Consider the following 18224-nt stretch of genomic DNA (forward strand, 5'->3'; position numbering starts at 1 on the left):
GTGGCACGGGACACTGCCATGTGCATAAATCGACGAGTGGAAAATCCTTTGGAATCCATTGTCTTAACGAAACGTGTTTGGGATCTGAGTGGGATTAACTTTCGATCTTCACAAGAGTAGAACATTGTCTTCTTGGCCAGTTCCTCCTTACTCCATCTCTATGTAGTAGGTGCTATTCTTGCATGTATAGACTAGCCTGGTAGTAATGTGGTTTCATGTGTTGTAACTATCTCTTTGTGTCACGGATGGCAATGTTTGTTGCGTTCGGCTTGATCTCCTCTGAATTCTCCGATCATGGAAGTAATGTTGTATCTAGAGAAACACTTTTGGTAACACTAAGGGCTCCGCTGGTCGTTGCTTGTGTCTGCGCCCAAAGCACACCTTTGTGAGGTATAATGTTTCTTCGGAAGGAGTGCCCTGCTCGGTATAAGAAGTCATCAAGTGGCAGTATGGTAAGGTCACACAGGTCTGCTCTTCATCATTAGCAAGATGAGCGTGCGACTGCTGCCGTTATTGTTCAGCATTTTTCAAGGTTTGTATACATGGCTTCGATATTTCTGCTTGCAACTAGATCAGGGGCATTGGCGTAGCTGTGCTTTAGTTATAGGGGGTGCAGACCTAGTCATATCTATGCTATGCCACCTTGGGGGTGGTCCTAAGGCCCTTCCGAAGTACTAGAAGACGCTAGTTTTGGAATGTCACAAAAAGTCAACTGTTGACCCTTGGATTTCTGCCACGGAATTGCCATTTAAAGAAAAACTTTCAACAGGTTTTTGCTATATCACATAAAAGCATAATAATGTACTGGTAGTGACCCTGATTCCAATGATATGTCACTTACTAGTCTACCTGGAGCAGTTTTGATAGAATCACCGCTTTATCTGCTGCAGATCCAGCAGTGCTTTAAATGCTGATTTCTTCATAACTCCACCCCCAATCCACTGATTGGTCACTTTCTGTGTAAAATGTACATAGACAGAAAGCTGACGATCAGTGCTGGGGGCAGGATTACACAGAGCAGGAGGACTTGGATGCACCAGACAACTAGTCCTGTAGTGATAATCTCCTGGTGATAAAACGCTGATTTTATGGAAGGAAAAATAATACACAGTCCTATAAGATGGAGATGGTCTCATCACCTACATCAGATTACAGAGCAAAAACCTGCTGACATATACATTTATATATATATATATATATTATTATTATTATATACAGTCTTCTGTCATTTGCTTTCCTCTTCATCAGTGATTTATTCTGCTCCAACATTAAATTTGCCAAACAACGTGACCATTCCGGAAAATGCCCCTCGAAGCACGCTGGTGGCCAAGATCACGGCGACCGCTCTACAGTATGATTCGATAGTCGGAGCACCTTTTATAGTGAACTCAAATCCAGTGACACACCCATTCACCATTATTCGGAAAGCTGTGAATTACTGGGAGGTAAGAAAAGCTACTGATTCCGGTCAGCGCTCTTATTAATCTTTTAATAGTTTCCATTTTTTTTTCCATCTCCGCATTTTATTTAGCGGCATCGGATCATTTTTCTATGTCGATTCAGATTAACTGGAATTTATTTCCCATGTCGCTGTGATAACTATTGACATAATTCAGGGAAGATGGTGAACAGGTTGCAGATCTAGGGCAGGGGTGTCAAACTGCATTCCTCGAGGGCTGCAAACAGGTCATGTTTTCAGGATTTCCTTGTGCTGCACAGGTGATAATTTTATCACCAACTCATTATTTGTGTAGGTGATTAAATTATCACCTGTGCAGTACAAGGAAATCCTGAAAACATGACCTGTTTGCAGCCCTCGAGGAATGCAGTTTGACACCCCTGATCTAAGGGATTTGGGGGCAAGCTGTTCCCTTGTAAAGGGCACATCACATTACTTGGCCGTCGTGAAAACAATATATTTCCAGTATATATAGTATAGTCTTGCTGTTTTATCCAATCTATCACAGTTGAAACAAAAAATTGATTATGTATTATTGGATAGATATACCTAAAGTAGATATTTTATTTACCAAGACGTATGCAAAGTTTTCGCTCCAAAGCATTGAGTCTCTCGAACTAAAAAAGTCGATAGGTGCTACTGCGCAGGCACTGGAATCAGAAGGTTTTTTTTGTCTCTAGCAAGATGGCGCCGCCGGCGCCTGCCATTTTCAAACGGATTTATTTTATTTTTTTAATATGAGAATAACCTCATGCGATTATGCTGCAGCTCAGGTCGACATGGCTGACACCTGCCTGCAGAAGGTTTCTTTTTTCAGTATATATAAGCAGGAGATGTGCTGTCGATAACATGTATGGGGACTGAATCAGTGTCAGACTGAAGAACATTGCGCCCAACGGACGATTTGATTCTGAGGGCCCACCTTTCTCCCCCAGTGAAGAGCCCCTTAGCAACTTCAAGGTTGGCACTATGACCTCTCCTGAAGGAAAAGCCAGGGCCCACCGGAGGATTCTCAGGTTCTCTGGTGGGCCAGTCCATCCCTGGACAGAGTGATCTATCGGTGATCGTTCTAACCCCATCGTTCTTCGCCAGCCTGTCTAAGAAGTAGATTGTTGTACATGGAAAAAGGAAACGGGATCTCAAGAAATTCATGATTGAATTCAGGGTTTGGAGAGTTTTGCTGATGCTCCAGAATGTGATGACATGATTATATTTGAGTAAATGTAGATTTTTTTTTTAAGAATAAATATGGGAAAAAAATAAGACATCCCCTGAAAATAAGCCCTAACCCACCTTTTTTGACCATGTCTTATTACCAGACACTTCTGAAAACATAAGGCTTAGATGATGAAATTCCAGTAGTCTAATCCTTCTCCTCTCCGACATCATCTGCTGGAGGAGAGTCAGAGCCCCCCATAGACACCTGATGGTCGGCGGTCCCTCAACATTTGACTGACTTTAGAAAACAACCTCCTTCTCCCGTTATCTCCACAGGTGACATATTTTTTCTCTACTTTATTGTGGATAATTATTTCTGCTTTTCCTTGTCCATTCTTCTAACCAGCTAATAACAACCAGTACTCCCAAGCTGGACTTTGAAGCCGTCCCTCTGTACACCCTTCAAATCCTTGTTGAGGACAGTAAAGGGACCACAGCCACTCAGTCCATTGTCATTGAGATATCCAAGGTCAACAAACCCCCGGTGTTCACCGGAACTTTGGCTGAAAAAGGTAAATTGCACCCGATGCATAAGATGTGATTAATCACTCGAGTCCAACGCATGATAAAAAAAAGGATAGTAACTGACAACCAGTACGCATTGAAGTCAATACTCATCTTTTATCATCAGGGTTATCTGCTCTGATTATTATATTTGTTTGTTGTGGTCAGAACTGTATTTTTCTTCAGAGACCTCCAAAATTATGGCATAAGCAAAGGGTGACATGATAATAAGCTCTCTATATGCAGGGGGCGCTTACGGTATACTGATTTACTATTAAGTTTATGAACTGTATGCAGTGAGCTCGTAGTCTCCCTCTGGTGGTGGCTGCTGGCCGAAATAATTCTGTCTGTACCTGGTATTTAGAGCTGTGGATCATGTAGCAGAATAGTAAATGCATCAGGGATGGGCACAGTCCAGTTGCGAAATGGCCGCTCCCTACTCCCCTGCAGTAAGTGTCCCCTCCATACTCCCCCCCAGTCAGCGCCCGCCACCCACATAGCATTGTAGCAGTCCGTTAAACCGACTGCGTTACACCGTGCCATAATGTGTGTTATATACTACGTGGGCTGTGTTATATATTACGTGGGCTGTGCTATATATTATGTGGGCTGTGTTATATACTACGTGCCTGTGTTATATACTACGTGGCCTGTGTTATATACTACGTGGGCTGTGTTATATATTACATGGGCTGTGCTATATATTACGTGGGGTGTGTTATATACTACGCGGCTGTGCTATATACTACGTGGGCAGTGTTATATACTAAGTGGCTGCTATATACTAAGTGGCTCCTATATATTACATGGCTGTGCTATATACTACGTGGCTATACTATATATTACGTGGCTGTGCTATATACTATGTGGCTGTCTGTGTTACGTGGGCTGTGTTATATACTGCGTGGGCTGTGCTATATACTGTGTGGGCTGTGTTATAAACTACATGGCTGTGCTATATACTACGTGGCTCCTATATACTACATGGCTGTGTTATATACTACGTGGCTGCTATATATTACGTGGGCTGTGTTATATATTACGTGGCTGTGTTATATACTACGTGGCTGTGCTATATACTATGTGGGCTGAGTTATATACTACGTTGCTACTATATACTACATGGCTCCTATATACTACGTGGCTATGCTATATACTACGTGGCTGTCTGTGTTACGTGTGCTGTGCCATATTCTATGTGGCTGCTATATGCATACATACATACATATTCTAGAATACCCGATGCATTAGAATCGGGCCACCATCTAGTTATAATAATAATTATAAATAAAAAAGTGGAAAAACGCAATAGCACTCACCAATCAGTGGCAATTCAAACGTCCTTTATTGGAGCATATAGCAAAACATCTTCGCGGTTCAAGGGAGGGAGTGAGAGAGGGAGTGCGATAGGCAAGACGACGACAGCCGTTTCGCGCTAATACCGAGCGCTTCCACGGGTCTGTGTCCAGGAGGAAGTGACGCCTAGATAAGCAGGTAAGAAACAACCGGCTCCTCCCACGCCACCTCCCCCCGAAACACCCAAAGTGCACAGTGCGTGTTAAATTGACACAAAAACAATACCATTAAAAACAACCACAGTTAGAGCACCTTATTACATACGGCAATATAGAATAATAATGGTAGAATATTGCCTTATGTAATAAGGTGCTCTAACTGTGGTTGTTTTTAATTGTTTTGTTTTTGTGTCAATTTAACACGCACTGTGCACTTTGGGTGTTTCGGGGGGGGGGGGGGGTGGCGTGGGAGGAGCCGGTTGTTTCTTACCTGCTTATCTAGGCGTCACTTCCTCCTGGACACAGACCCGTGGAAGCGCTCGGTATTAGCGCGAAACGGCCGTCGTCGTCTTGCCTGTCGCACTCCCTCTCTCACTCCCTCCCTTGAACCGCGAAGATGTTTTGCTATATGCTCCAATAAAGGATGTTTGAATTGCCACTGATTGGTGAGTGCTATTGCGTTTTTTCTACGTTTTTATTTATATGGACACTTTGTTTCACGCAAGCACCGCCTTTCATCTGACCGGACTACCTATTGTTGGGAAACTCTCCACATCGAGTTATTAATCTCTGGAAAGTCGAGCTGTGCCGCTTACTTTTTTTCTTTTTTTGGTTTGGATAATAATAATTATAAGCCAGTCGTTTCTCTTCCAGATGCCGAGCTTTATATTCCTGAAAATACTCCTGTTTCCACTGTCATTTACAAAGTGGCGGCCAAGGACCCAGATAAAGATGTTCTGCAGGTGACAATCAAGCAGCTTATATTGATGTTTATTAATCCGAAATGCTCTGATACATCTGATCGCCGATGTTTAACTATTTACATGTCACTGTCACTATCCCTATCGGGGGCATATAAATGGCACGATTGGTTCCCCTGATGGGATCGTACGGTGCCGCTGTATTGTCCTGGCTGCCATCTATGTTCTCCTGTGAAGCCCAGCCTTCAGATCTTTTATTAAAAAGTTTTTAAAAATATGAAAACTTTACAAAAACGCGAGCCACCTTCTTTTACTAGTTTAAAAATCGAGAAATAAAAAAACAAATAAAAAAAATAAAAAACCTTTTATTTGGCATCGGTAAATTTCCGATCTATCAAAATGTAAAATGAATAAACTTGTACGATATAAACAACGAGAAGGAAATTAAAATGCCAAAATTGCAATATTTTGGTTGCCAGATATCTTTGAAGAAATGCTAAAAAAAAGCGATGAAAACATTGTATGTACCCTAAAATAATATTAATAAAAAAGACAAACCAAATAGTTTCTTTTTTTTTTTACATTTTTCCAACATTTTTTTCCCTACTTAAATGAACTCTAAGCAAATTTTGGTATCGCCATAATCGTCGACCTGGAAATCATGTAACTAGGTCAATTTTTTCCTACAATGATGATCATAATAACGAAATATTCCAAAAAAACAATAGCTGCGAAATGGTGGGGGTTTTTTTTCAACACTTTACCTCATTTGATTTTTTTTTCTCCCTTTTTCACAATTCATTATACAGTATGTTACAATGAACGGTTTCATTCAAAAGAACAGTTTGTCCCAAAAGCCCTAATTTGGGTAAGTCAATGAAAAATTAAAGTAAAAAGAAAGGTAACTTATAAGAAGGGAAGAAAAGACAAGAATGCAGAAATGAATATTATACATGGCACAAAGGGGTTAATGCTATGGCTATCTATCTATCTATCTATCTATCTATCTATCTATCTATCTATTATCTATCTATTATCTATCTATCTATTATCTATTATCTATCTATCTATCTATCTATCATCTGTCTATTATCTGTCCATCTATCTATTATCTATCTATATCTAACTATCTATTATCTATCTATTACCGGTATCTATCTATCTATCTATCTATCTATCTATCTATCTATCTATCTATCTATCTATCTATCTATCTATCTATCTATCTATCTATCATCTGTCTATTATCTATCTATCTATCTATCTATCTATCTATCTATTATCTATCTATCTATCTATCTATCCATCTATCTATTATCTATCTATCTATCTATCTAACTATCTATTATCTATCTATTATCTATCTATCTATCTATCTATCTATCTATCTATCATCTATTATCTATCTATCTGTCATCTATCTATCATATATCTATCTATCCATCTATCTATCTATTATCTATCTATCTATCTATCTATCTATCTATCTATCATCTATCTATCTATCTATCTATCTATCTATCATCTATTATCTATCTATCTGTCTATTATCTATCTATCTATCTATTATCTATCTATCATATATCTATCTATCTATCTATCTATCTATCTATCTATCTATCATCTATTATCTATCTATCTGTCTATTATCTATCTATCTATCTATCTATCTATTATCTATCTATCATCTATCTATCTATCTATCTATCTATCTATCTATCTATCTATCTATCTATCTATCTATCATCTATCTATCTATCTATCTATCTATCTATCTATCTATCATCTATTATCTATCTATCTGTCTATTATCTATCTATCTATCTATCTATCTATCTATCTATCTATCTATCTATCTATCTATCTATCTATCTATCATCTATTATCTATCTATCTGTCATCTATCTATCTATCATATATCTATCTATCCATCTATCTATCTATTATCTATCTATCTATCTATCTATCTATCTATCTATCTATCTATCATCTATCTATCTATCATCTATTATCTATCTGTCTATTATCTATCTATCTATCTATTATCTATCTATCTATCTATCTATCTATCTATCTATCTATCTATCTATCTATCTATCTATCTATCTATCTATCTATCATCTATTATCTATCTATCTGTCATCTATCTATCTATCTATCTATTATCTATCTATCTATCTATTATCTATCTATCTATCTATCATCTATCTGTCATCTATCTATCTATCTATCTATCTATCTATCTATCTATCTATCTATCATCTATCTATCTATCTATCATATATCTATCTATCTATCTATCTATCTATCTATCTATCTATCTATCTATCTATCTATCTATCTACCTATCTATCTATCTATCAAATTCAAATTCAAATTCAAATGAGCTTTATTGGCAGGACTAAGTACATGTTAGCATTGCCAAAGCATATGGTAAAAATACGGGGGTGGGGGAGGGGGGGGCATATAGAGGTCCAGGGAATATCAAATTCCTTTTAGAGGATAGGGGATGTTTCCAGGGTGGGGTATAGGAGTCCATGACATATCGGGCTCTTTAGTCGGGGGATAGGGATATGTCCAGTGTTGGGGTACGGGAGTCCATGACATATCAGGCTCCTCTTAGTCTGTGGCAGGCACTGACATATTCCGCTGCTACGGCCACTGCACTTTCCTCTTCCCCCAGTATTATCGGCAGTTTCTCTTCCTCCTCCTTGGAGGTGAAGTCTGGGAGGAGATCAGACAGCCTCTTGAAGTGAGTGTCCCTCACTGCGGAGTATTTGGGGCACCTCAGCAGGAAGTGGGCCTCATCCTCCACGGCCTCCTGGGGGCACTGCTGGCAGAGTCTGTTCTCTCGAGGCTTGTAGTTCTGTCGGTGCCGCCCGGATTCGATGAGTAGGCTGTGGGCGCTCAGTCTGTACCGGCTCAGGATCTGTCGATCTTTGGGGTTTTCTAGTTTCTCTAGATATGGGGCCAGTTTGTACTCCCTCTGTAGATTCCGGTATATTGTCAGTTTCTGGGATTTGTTTATGTCGTTCCTCCAGATGCTGAGATATTCCTCTTTGACTTTGTGTACCATTTTCTGGATTTCACCTTTTGTCAGGCCATGGAGGTTGATGGCTTGGTCAGACTGGCTTTGGGTACTTTTCCTTGGGAGGCTTCCTGAGGCTTCCTGGTGTAGGAAGGCTTTGTGATGGTAGGAGCTGGGACTGCTACTTTGTAGATGAGCCTTGAATGACAGCGCCTTCTTCTTTATTGCGATGTGTAGTGGGAATCTGCCCAGCTCTGCTCGGCAGGCGCTATTTGATGTGATCCGATGGACTTGGAGAAGATGCTTGCAGAACTCTAGGTGGAATATTTCTGTCGGCCCAGCGTCCCACTTTGACCAGTTTGGGTATGAGACTGGGCCCCAGACCTCACTACCGTATAGAAGAATTCTATCTATCATCTATTATCTATCTATCTGTCATCTATCTATCTATCTATCTATCTATCTATCTATCTATCTATTATCTATCTATTATCTATCTATCTATTATCTATCTATTATCTATCTATCTATTATCTATCTATCTATCTATCTATCTATCTATCTATCTATCTATCTATCTATCTATCTATCTATCTATCTATCTATCTATCTATCGTCAGCTGTCATCAGTCTTTGTGGGGGGATCTCTCCTGTTTTGGGGAACTCCTGGACAATAACACAATGATCCAAAGCGACTGAAAACCATCGTCATGCTGTTTGGCCTTTAAATGGCCGGATTCTGTACAATGTGGCCACCGGGCAGAAGTTGGCACCGTCCACATTCCTGTTCCTCGGCCTTTGTCTCCTGGTTCAGGGCTTGCAGTATGTGTGGTGTTACCAGGAGACCTGCAGTTACGTCGCTCCTCCGCAGGTTCGCGGTGACTTAATTGCCGACTTATTGCTAATCCATTAGGTAAATATAATCTCTCATTGTGAGCAATTCATGGGGACATCTCATCAGTAATTATGCATGACAACCAAAGTAACCCCATACATACCAGCCATGTGGAGAAGGGATTACGTGCAGTTGGACCTTCTTCACCCTTTAAGGACCCAGATAATTTTTGCTTTTTTTTTCTACTGCCGCAGGTTATAGCAGAAAGACCTGTAGAAAGTCATGATCGTGCTGCTGTCACCCCCCCAGTAAGGTTCCACTAGTGATGCACATGTCTAGGAACTGTTCCATGAATTGTAGACATCCCTATTATATTAAGTATCAGATTTCGTGAATCTGCAGGTTTTTGGTATGTAATCTGACAGCAGCATGATGTAGGGGAAGAGATCCTGATTCCAGCAATGTATCATTTACTGGGCTGCTTGCTGCAGTTTTAATAAAATCCCTGTTTTCTCTTCTGCAGATCTAGTGGTGCTCTGAATGTTGATCTCTGTATAACCCCGCCCCCCACACCATTGATTGGCAGCTTTCTGAGTACACTGTGCATAGACAGAAAGCTGCCAATCAGTGGTGAGGGCGGGGTTATGAATATTGAGGACTACATGGCAGCAGGTTTGCTAGTCCTTTAGTGATAATCTCCTGCTGATAAAACTGTGATTTTATCAAAATACATCAAGTGACACATCGCTGGAATCAGGGTCTCGGTCTCTACATTATGCTGCTCTCAGATCAGGTGAAAAAAACGTGGACGGGAGCTGTGCTGCGGCTGGACAAACTATGCAGGAGCAGCAGCGCTCTACTAGCACTACTGACAGTTCATGCTCAGGATCATGGAAGTCATAGATGTTTTTCCCAAACACCATTATAGCATGGATTCTAGGCTCTAATGTCTGACTGTCCTGTTCTGCATAAACCATTGTTCACATTGGCTTTAATGTCACTTTTTGCTCTGTCACCAGTATTCTCTCACAGTATCTTCCGGAAATGCAGAATTTCAGATTGATCACACGGGAACCATTATCACCACTGAGCTGTTTGATTATGAGAGTCATATAAAAAGGTAAATGTTGTGGGATGTTTTATTCTCCGACCGTCACACTCTCGATATTGATGTGTGCGGGGACCTCCTGACTCCCCCAGCAGATGATGTCGGGGCAGAGATGGATCTGGCACCTCGGATTGTCAACAGTCGAGCCTTTCATTCTCCGTCTCATATAATGCTTGGTTGAGCCAATAATTCCTGTGTGTGGGGAAGTTGGGGGAGATACTCGTCGACTGGACAATTTTTCATGATAAGTACGGGGGGCATTAGAGATACTTACAGGAGAACATCAGCAAGTAAGTGAAGGCGTTGTTGAGAATTTTTTTTTTAACTCTAAAAACTGTGGCAACCTGGCTCTGGCTCGGAGTGGTGACCAAATGCTCCTGCCGGCGATTCAGCTGCTCCAGGTCAACAGAACAAATCTTCATCTGCTGCTGTTCTGTTGATGGGGCGTGACTGTGGATGTCATGTTGATTGACAGCCGGCTCCCCGAAGTTAGGCAGCAGGGAGCTGTCTGTAAATCAGCATTACTTTGGCATTCACATCCCGTCAACAGAACAGAGCAAAAGAGAAGACATTGATCTGTCAACATGATGTCAGCAGAAGCAGCTGAATCGCTGACAGGAGCGGTCAGTAACCGATCTGTGGAAGCAGAGAACGGCGCCGGGCACAACAGGCAAGAAATTAGCAAGTACCTGCCTGTTAGTTCTCAGTCCCATAGTAACAAAATTAAATAGTCCTTGATAATGCCTTTAAAGGGAACCTGTCAAGTTGTAAATGTAGTCCAATCTGGTATGGAGAAGATAAAATGACATATACGGTAGGTTTCTTAGAAAAGATCCTGTATAAGGCTATGTTCACACGTTGCGGTTTTGCTGCTTTTTTATGCAAATTAAAAGCTGGGTTTTACAGTACCAGCAAAAGCTATGAGATTTCAGAAATGTCATTAATTTTTTTTAAATTGATTTTACTCACTTATATAGCGCCAATAATTCTACAATGCTTTACATACATCATCATCGCTGTCCCCAATGGGGCTCACAATCTAAATTCCCTATCAGTATGGCTGTGGAGTGTGGGAGGAAACCGGAGAACCCGGAGAGGAAACCCACGCCAACACGGAGAGGACATACAATCTCGTTGCAGATGTTGTCTTTGATGGGATTTGAATCCAGGACATCAGTGCTGCAAAGCAACAGTGCTAACCACTGAGCCACCATGCAGTGCTACCATGCAGTGCTAACCACTGAGCCACCATTCAGTGCCACCATGCAGTGCTAACCACTGAACCACCATGTAGTGCCACCATGCAGTGCTAACCACTGAGCCACCATGCAGTGCCACCATGCAGTGCTAACCACTGAGCCACCATACAGTGCCACCATGCAGTGCTAACCACTGAGCCACCATGCAGTGCCACCATGCAGTGCTAACCATTGAGCCACCATGTAGTGCCACCATGCAGTGCTAACCACTGAGCCACCATGTAGTGCCACCATGCAGTGCTAACCACTGAGCCACCATGTAGTGCCACCATGCAGTGCTAACCACTGAGCCACCATACAGTGCCACCATGCAGTGCTAACCACTGAACCACCATGTAGTGCCACCATGCAGTGCTAACCACTGAGCCACCATGTAGTGCCACCATGCAGTGCTAACCACTGAGCCACCATACAGTGCCACCATGCAGTGCTAACCACTGAGCCACCATGCAGTGCCACCATGCAGTGCTAACCACTGAGCCACCATGTAGTGCCACCATGCAGTGCTAACCACTGAACCACCATGTAGTGCCACCATGCAGTGCTGACCACTGAGCCACCATGCAGTGCCACCATGCAGTGCTAACCACTGAGCCACCATGTAGTGCCACCATGCAGTGCTAACCACTGAACCACCATGCAGTGCCACAATGCAGTGCTGACCACTGAACCACCATGCAGTGCCACCATGCAGCTTTAACCACCGACCCACCATGCTGCCCACATTGGGTTTTTTTCCTGACTGAATTGGAAAACTGCTGCTTTTTTTTTTAAACTGCAGCATGTCACTTCTCACATCGTTTTTCCAGCATTTTTTTCACCCATAGGAAGTAATGAAAAAGTGCAAAAATGCATAAAAATGCAGGTATCAGGTTTTGCTGCTTTTTTGGCGCCGAAAACTCAGAAACAACAGGCACTAAACTATATCGGCATGCACAAGAGACAAATGTTACTGAAAAGTGCAGCAAATAATAAAAAAAAAAACGCAACAAAAGCGCAACATGTGAACATAGCCTGACTTGTAGTTTTTTTTCTTTTTTGAAATCCCTGGTGTCCATATATGAGTCCAGTGGGCGGTCCTACTCAGTGATTGACAGCTATCTCTGCATGCACAGTCATACAGGGAAGACTGTCAATCACTAGGAGGACCGCCCACTGGACTTCAAGGTGTTTGCATACGTCAGCCGTCCAGTGCTACTCAGTGATTGACAGCTATCTCTACATATACAGTCATATGGAGGACACCGGGGATCTCAACAAATAAAATACAGAAAATATTCCCATAAACATATCTATCTATCTATCTATCTATCTATCTATCTATCTATATATCTATATATATATATATATATCTGATCAGCTTCCCCGGCTCTATAACGTTCTTCCTACAATTCAGACACCATTTTCAACATGACAGGTTCCCTTTAATTCCTATTATAGGGGAGATGAAGGATCACGTAGTGCCTATTAAAATCAGTATATTGTCCATAGAGGAGACTAATGTGCTGCCTCCTCCAAAGCAAGAGGGATGCTGTTTATAGCCACTACCTATTATAGCTAATTTGACATCATATTATGTCAAAGCATCTAGAGAATTGTCACCTATTATAGAGCGTATACACATCTTCGAGGAATAGTGTCCTCTTATTTGGGACTCCCCTACCCTCTCCATTAGCTAAAGCAGAAAATTGCTGTCAGCATCTCTTTCGCTGGCTTTCAGATCTTACAAAGTCAGCCAGTTCTTCGAATGAGCGGCATGTAATGCTGCATTTCTCCAGTAGTGGCCGCTGCAGAGTAAATGTATGACCAGTCACAGCTTAATGAGGTGATCAGCTGTTTCAGAAACTGAACCTTCCACCAATCAACTGATTGCCGAGCTGACTGATCCAATTTTCAGTTTGGACAACACTATACATTAAGGGATTGCTATATGAGCAGTACTCCTAACATCTTTTTTATCAGAAAGTAGATAATACATGAAACATACACAGAGCCTGCATTAGTGTACGGGTATATGGTATCGTATTCTCTCAGATATAGAGGACCTGTCACTTGCCATAAATATGCAGTTTTTTAACCTGGTGTAAATGCTGCTGTTCTCCTGAATCCGGCGATGTTTTTCTTTTGTTCCTGCACCTCACCGTTGCTGAGATACAGCCTTCTTTTACCTGTATACAACTCTAGTTTTTCTTAGCCAATTGTGTGGTCATCTAAGAGATAGAGGAGTTGAAGACCACACCCACTTTGCTTAAAAGTCTAGAATTATGTACAGGGAAGAGGGGGCTGTATCTCAGCAACGGAGAGGCGCAGAAACAAAATAAAAACATCGCCGGATTCAGGAGAATAGCGGCATTTACACCAGGTAAAAATAATACATATTTATGACAAGTGACAGGTCCCTTTTAAGGCCAGAACTATATGATGACTGCTACTTGCGATCAATGATTGGACCATAATGTAAGTGAATGTGGTCGTGTTGCAAGCAGTGAGTTCCCAACATTAAAAAACAAGACACAATGTAACACAATAATAATCTTTGTCTCCATAAATATTATGTATTATTATTTCTTTCCATACAGCTATACGATCACAGTTACCATAAGTGACGGTTCTCTTTCAAACTCTGCAAAAATAATGGTCCATATCACCAATGTGAATGACAACGACCCTGCGCTTACTTGTGTGTAAGTATTCATTGTATTGGTCATTATGTTGGGCTGCAGTAGAGGCGCACGGCAATGCAAAATCGGTAACCAGGCCCCCATCTTCCATGAGCCACCCCCTATAGTTTCACCCCTGGGATTAGTGATGGAGTAATAACTGTTTAGTGTTGTCTTTTATTAGCTTTTACAGTATCACAGCCGCTGGCACTACCACCCAGACACAGACCTCCGGGAACACGGTGACCATGCAGCTCAATGAGGAGCTTCCAGCAGGAAGGACGGTGAGCACCTGCACGGGCTCTGACGCCGACCACATGAACGACCTCGTGTTTCTCCTGAACCCCGGAAATCCTTATTTCTCTATTAGCAAAGGTGAATTCTATTATTAAAAGAAAAAAAGTCCAGCAACTTAATTAATGTGTCACGGATTCCTAAACCTATATTTATTATGTAAAGTTTAGAACATGAGATCCACTTTTTGTGTTAATGGAAACAGTCCCCAGTGTTTAGCTTGGGCGGATGGGATCGAGCTACAATATCGGGCAGACCCCATTAACAAAAAGGCCCATGCTGCTGGGAAAGACAATCACTATTCTATAACATTTCTAATCACTGCTAAGTGCTAAAACCTTTTCATTTAGAATTTCCTGTTATTTGCAAATTGATCTGGTATTACGTGATCAGGCACTCATGATAATGAGGAGTGACTGCGGGTGCACTTACTATCTCCAAAATAATTGGTAATATGTGACATTTAGAAATATTTCTATTTAACAGAGACGGGAACGGTGGTGATCACTTCCAGGATGGACAGCGAGGCCTCCGGGTTTGTTAGCGTGCAGTCCTACACCGTGAAAGTGTGTGACAGAGACAATAAGTGCGCCTCCATCCTAGCGACCGCAAATATTCTTCCGATAAATGACAACCCCCCATTCTGCGATTCTTATATGTACAGGTGATTATCCATCTATTATCCATCTATCTATTACCAATCTATTATCTAACTATCTATATATTATCTATTATCTATCTATTATCTATTATTTATCTATCTATCTATTATGTATCTGTCTATTATCTCTTTATCTATCTATCTATCTATCTATATATTATCTTTCTATTATCTATCTATCTATTAACCATCTATTATCTCTCTGTCTATTATCTATTATTTATCTATCTATCTATCTATCTATCTATCTATCTATCTATCTATCTATCTATCTATCTATCTATCATCTATTATCTATCTATCTATCTATCTATCTATCTATTATCTATCTATATATTATCTATCTATCTATTATCTTCCTACTATCTTTCTATTATATATCTATTATCTATCTATCTATTATCTATCTATCTATCTATTATCTATCTATTATCTATTATTTATCTATCTATTATCTATCATCTATCTATCTATCTATCTATCTATCTATCTATCTATCTATCTATCATCTATTATCTATCTATCTATCTATCTATCTATCTATTATCTATCTATATATTATCTATCTATCTATTATCTTCCTACTATCTTTCTATTATATATCTATTATCTATCTATTATCTATCTATCTATCTATCTATTATCTATCTATCTATCTATCTATCTATTATCTATCTATTATCTATTATTTATCTATCATCTATCTATCTATCTATCTATCTATCTATCTATCTATCTATCTATCTATCTATCTATCTATCTATCAATCTATCTATCCGGGTTTCAAATTCCACCAAGAACAGCATCAGCAAGGAGTTTGTATGTTCTCCCCGTGTTTCCGTGGGTTTCCTCCGTGTCCTCCGGTTTCCTCCCACACTCTACAGCCATACTGATAGGGAATCTAGATTATGAGCCCCAATGGGGACATTCATGATGATGTCTGTAAAGCGCTGTGGAATATGGTGGTGCTATATAGGCAAACATAATAAATAATTATCTGTCCATCTTCATATCAATTTATCCATCCCTCTCATGTCTTTTTTTCCTACAATGAACATGACGCTAAGGTCCACAAAAAGTCCGAGCGTTCACGTGTGTGCTGCTATCTCCCCTGAAAAATAGGCATCTTCATTATTGCTCCTTCCTTGCCTGCCTTCATACCCTGCCTGATGGAAAATTCCAAGGTAACTCGTTATTTTTTGCGCCACTCATTTCTTTCTCCTTTTTAGCTTTGTAGAACCGGAGCCCATTACTAAAGACACCACAGTCGCATTTCTCAATTGTCATGACCCAGATGTCCCTCCAAATCCCCTGGTATATAAACCCCATTCTGGTCCACTGGGTGCGGATAAATTATTCCAGCAGGCGGCCAACAATTCTCCAATTATACAAGTAGGTGCATTTTATAACCGATTCATGCTGAATAAAAGCGGACTTTTTATTTTCTGTAGTTTTTATGACACATTTCCATAGACCCCACTAGAGACCTATGTGTGAACAGACGAGGATTCCCTCAACTTTTCACTAATGTGGTGAGCGGTTCCAAAAAGTGTCTCTTGGGGGGTCTTGTCCTGTCCTGCACTACACAGAAAAACCATTGACCTCAATAAGCACTGGCTAATACTATGAAACTTAAGTGACCAATATTGTTTCAACAAATTGTGCATTAATTAATAGCACCAGCAAATAGAGCAAACTTTGTGTTTCTGTTTCCTCTTATGAGCCACTTCTCTCTCTACTACCTGCGTCTTAAACTCATCATTTACCCTGAAGTCCTGCTAAAATCCGTCTTTCTCAAGATTAGACAGGCAACTAGATCAGAGTGATCAAATTGCAGCTGCTTTCTTAAAGTCTATGGAGTAGGGAGGAACAAAGTGAGAGAGAGGCACGCACAGATGGTGCTGTTGCTTTTTTGTGTTTTATCTCACCGTGGAGCTAGACTCACAGCTACACTGCTCAGTACTGCTGTATAATGTCCTACATGCCACTGCTGCTTTTCAACATGTGCTACATAGAGACAGGAGATCAGGAATCCCTAATATCTGTGTGTGTGGTGTAAGGGAGACATCATGGCAGCTCATCTCCACCCACTAGCTCAGAAACAACTGAAAATTATAGACAGATCCTGCAGAGGGTTTAACTGATGAAAATGCAGCATAAAAGTCATATAAGGGCCAGAAATCGCAAGTCTGTGTATTTTGTATATAATTACTATTTGTTCAGTTACTTTTTTCGTCTTTGTTTTCCCATCATATTATTACTAGATAAGCCGTAATATTGTGTACGACACAGATCCAGTCACCACCTATGAGATGATGTTATCAGTATCAGACTCGCCAGACGCACCACACACTGGTAAATAATATATAGATACATATATGTTTTCAGGATCTCTGCTGGGGGTCCCTAAATAGGAACCTTCTTTACACCAGAGACGTATTAGAAGCAGGGAAAATCCACTAGCATGAAATCCGCAGCGAATTTCATGGCAAGTTCTGCGTGTATTTGCTGTGGATCCACCACTCATTTCACCCTCTCATTGAAAAGTGTGAAATCTGTTGTGTGGATGTGATTTGCTGCAATTAGAGATCTTGAAATGGAATAATTCATGTAGAAAGTATATTGGAAAATTGGAAAACTTTCCTTCCTGTCTATGCACCAGCCTTTATTTCCCGAAACTTTGACTAATCCTTTGAAAGTAGCATGGACCATGACTGCATACAGATCAGAGTTCTCTAGATCCAGGTGCCAGGGTGAAAAACTCAGCTTCAATATAGCATCACGAGCAGTGCTGATACCCACTATACCAGTAATGGTCTATGGGCCCCAAAATGGTATTTACAAGACCCCATCTGAAAACCCAGGTGCCTCCATACCTATGAGGGTAAAGCTGTTTCCCATGACTGGGTATGCGGTGTATACCAGAGAATTCTGCTGTTTGGTCAATGTTGGTTGTTCTGCAGAGAATAACACTTGTTGCAGA

General features: G+C 40.7%; 1 protein-coding gene across 2 annotated transcripts in view; it reads left to right on the top strand.

Annotated features, from left to right (window-relative positions):
- The first annotated feature begins 320 nt into the window (after positions 1-320).
- The window catches only part of LOC138647530 (cadherin-related family member 3-like), a 44712-nt gene continuing 26808 nt past the window's right edge, over positions 321-18224 (top strand). Inside the window, exons 1-10 of one of the 2 annotated variants that reach the window (XM_069736583.1) lie at positions 321-532; positions 1249-1445; positions 3024-3189; positions 5350-5438; positions 10279-10379; positions 14206-14310; positions 14471-14661; positions 15067-15244; positions 16471-16633; positions 17506-17596. In XM_069736583.1, coding sequence (XP_069592684.1) covers positions 490-532; positions 1249-1445; positions 3024-3189; positions 5350-5438; positions 10279-10379; positions 14206-14310; positions 14471-14661; positions 15067-15244; positions 16471-16633; positions 17506-17596 — 1324 coding nt within the window. In that variant the 5' untranslated portion in view covers positions 321-489. Of the gene's footprint in view, positions 533-1248; positions 1446-3023; positions 3190-5334; positions 5439-10278; positions 10380-14205; positions 14311-14470; positions 14662-15066; positions 15245-16470; positions 16634-17505; positions 17597-18224 lie in introns of both variants that reach the window. The other variant, XM_069736582.1, reaches the window with a different exon arrangement.

This window comes from Ranitomeya imitator, chromosome 8, assembly GCF_032444005.1.
Source record: "Ranitomeya imitator isolate aRanImi1 chromosome 8, aRanImi1.pri, whole genome shotgun sequence".
Taxonomy (NCBI): Eukaryota; Metazoa; Chordata; class Amphibia; order Anura; family Dendrobatidae; genus Ranitomeya; species Ranitomeya imitator.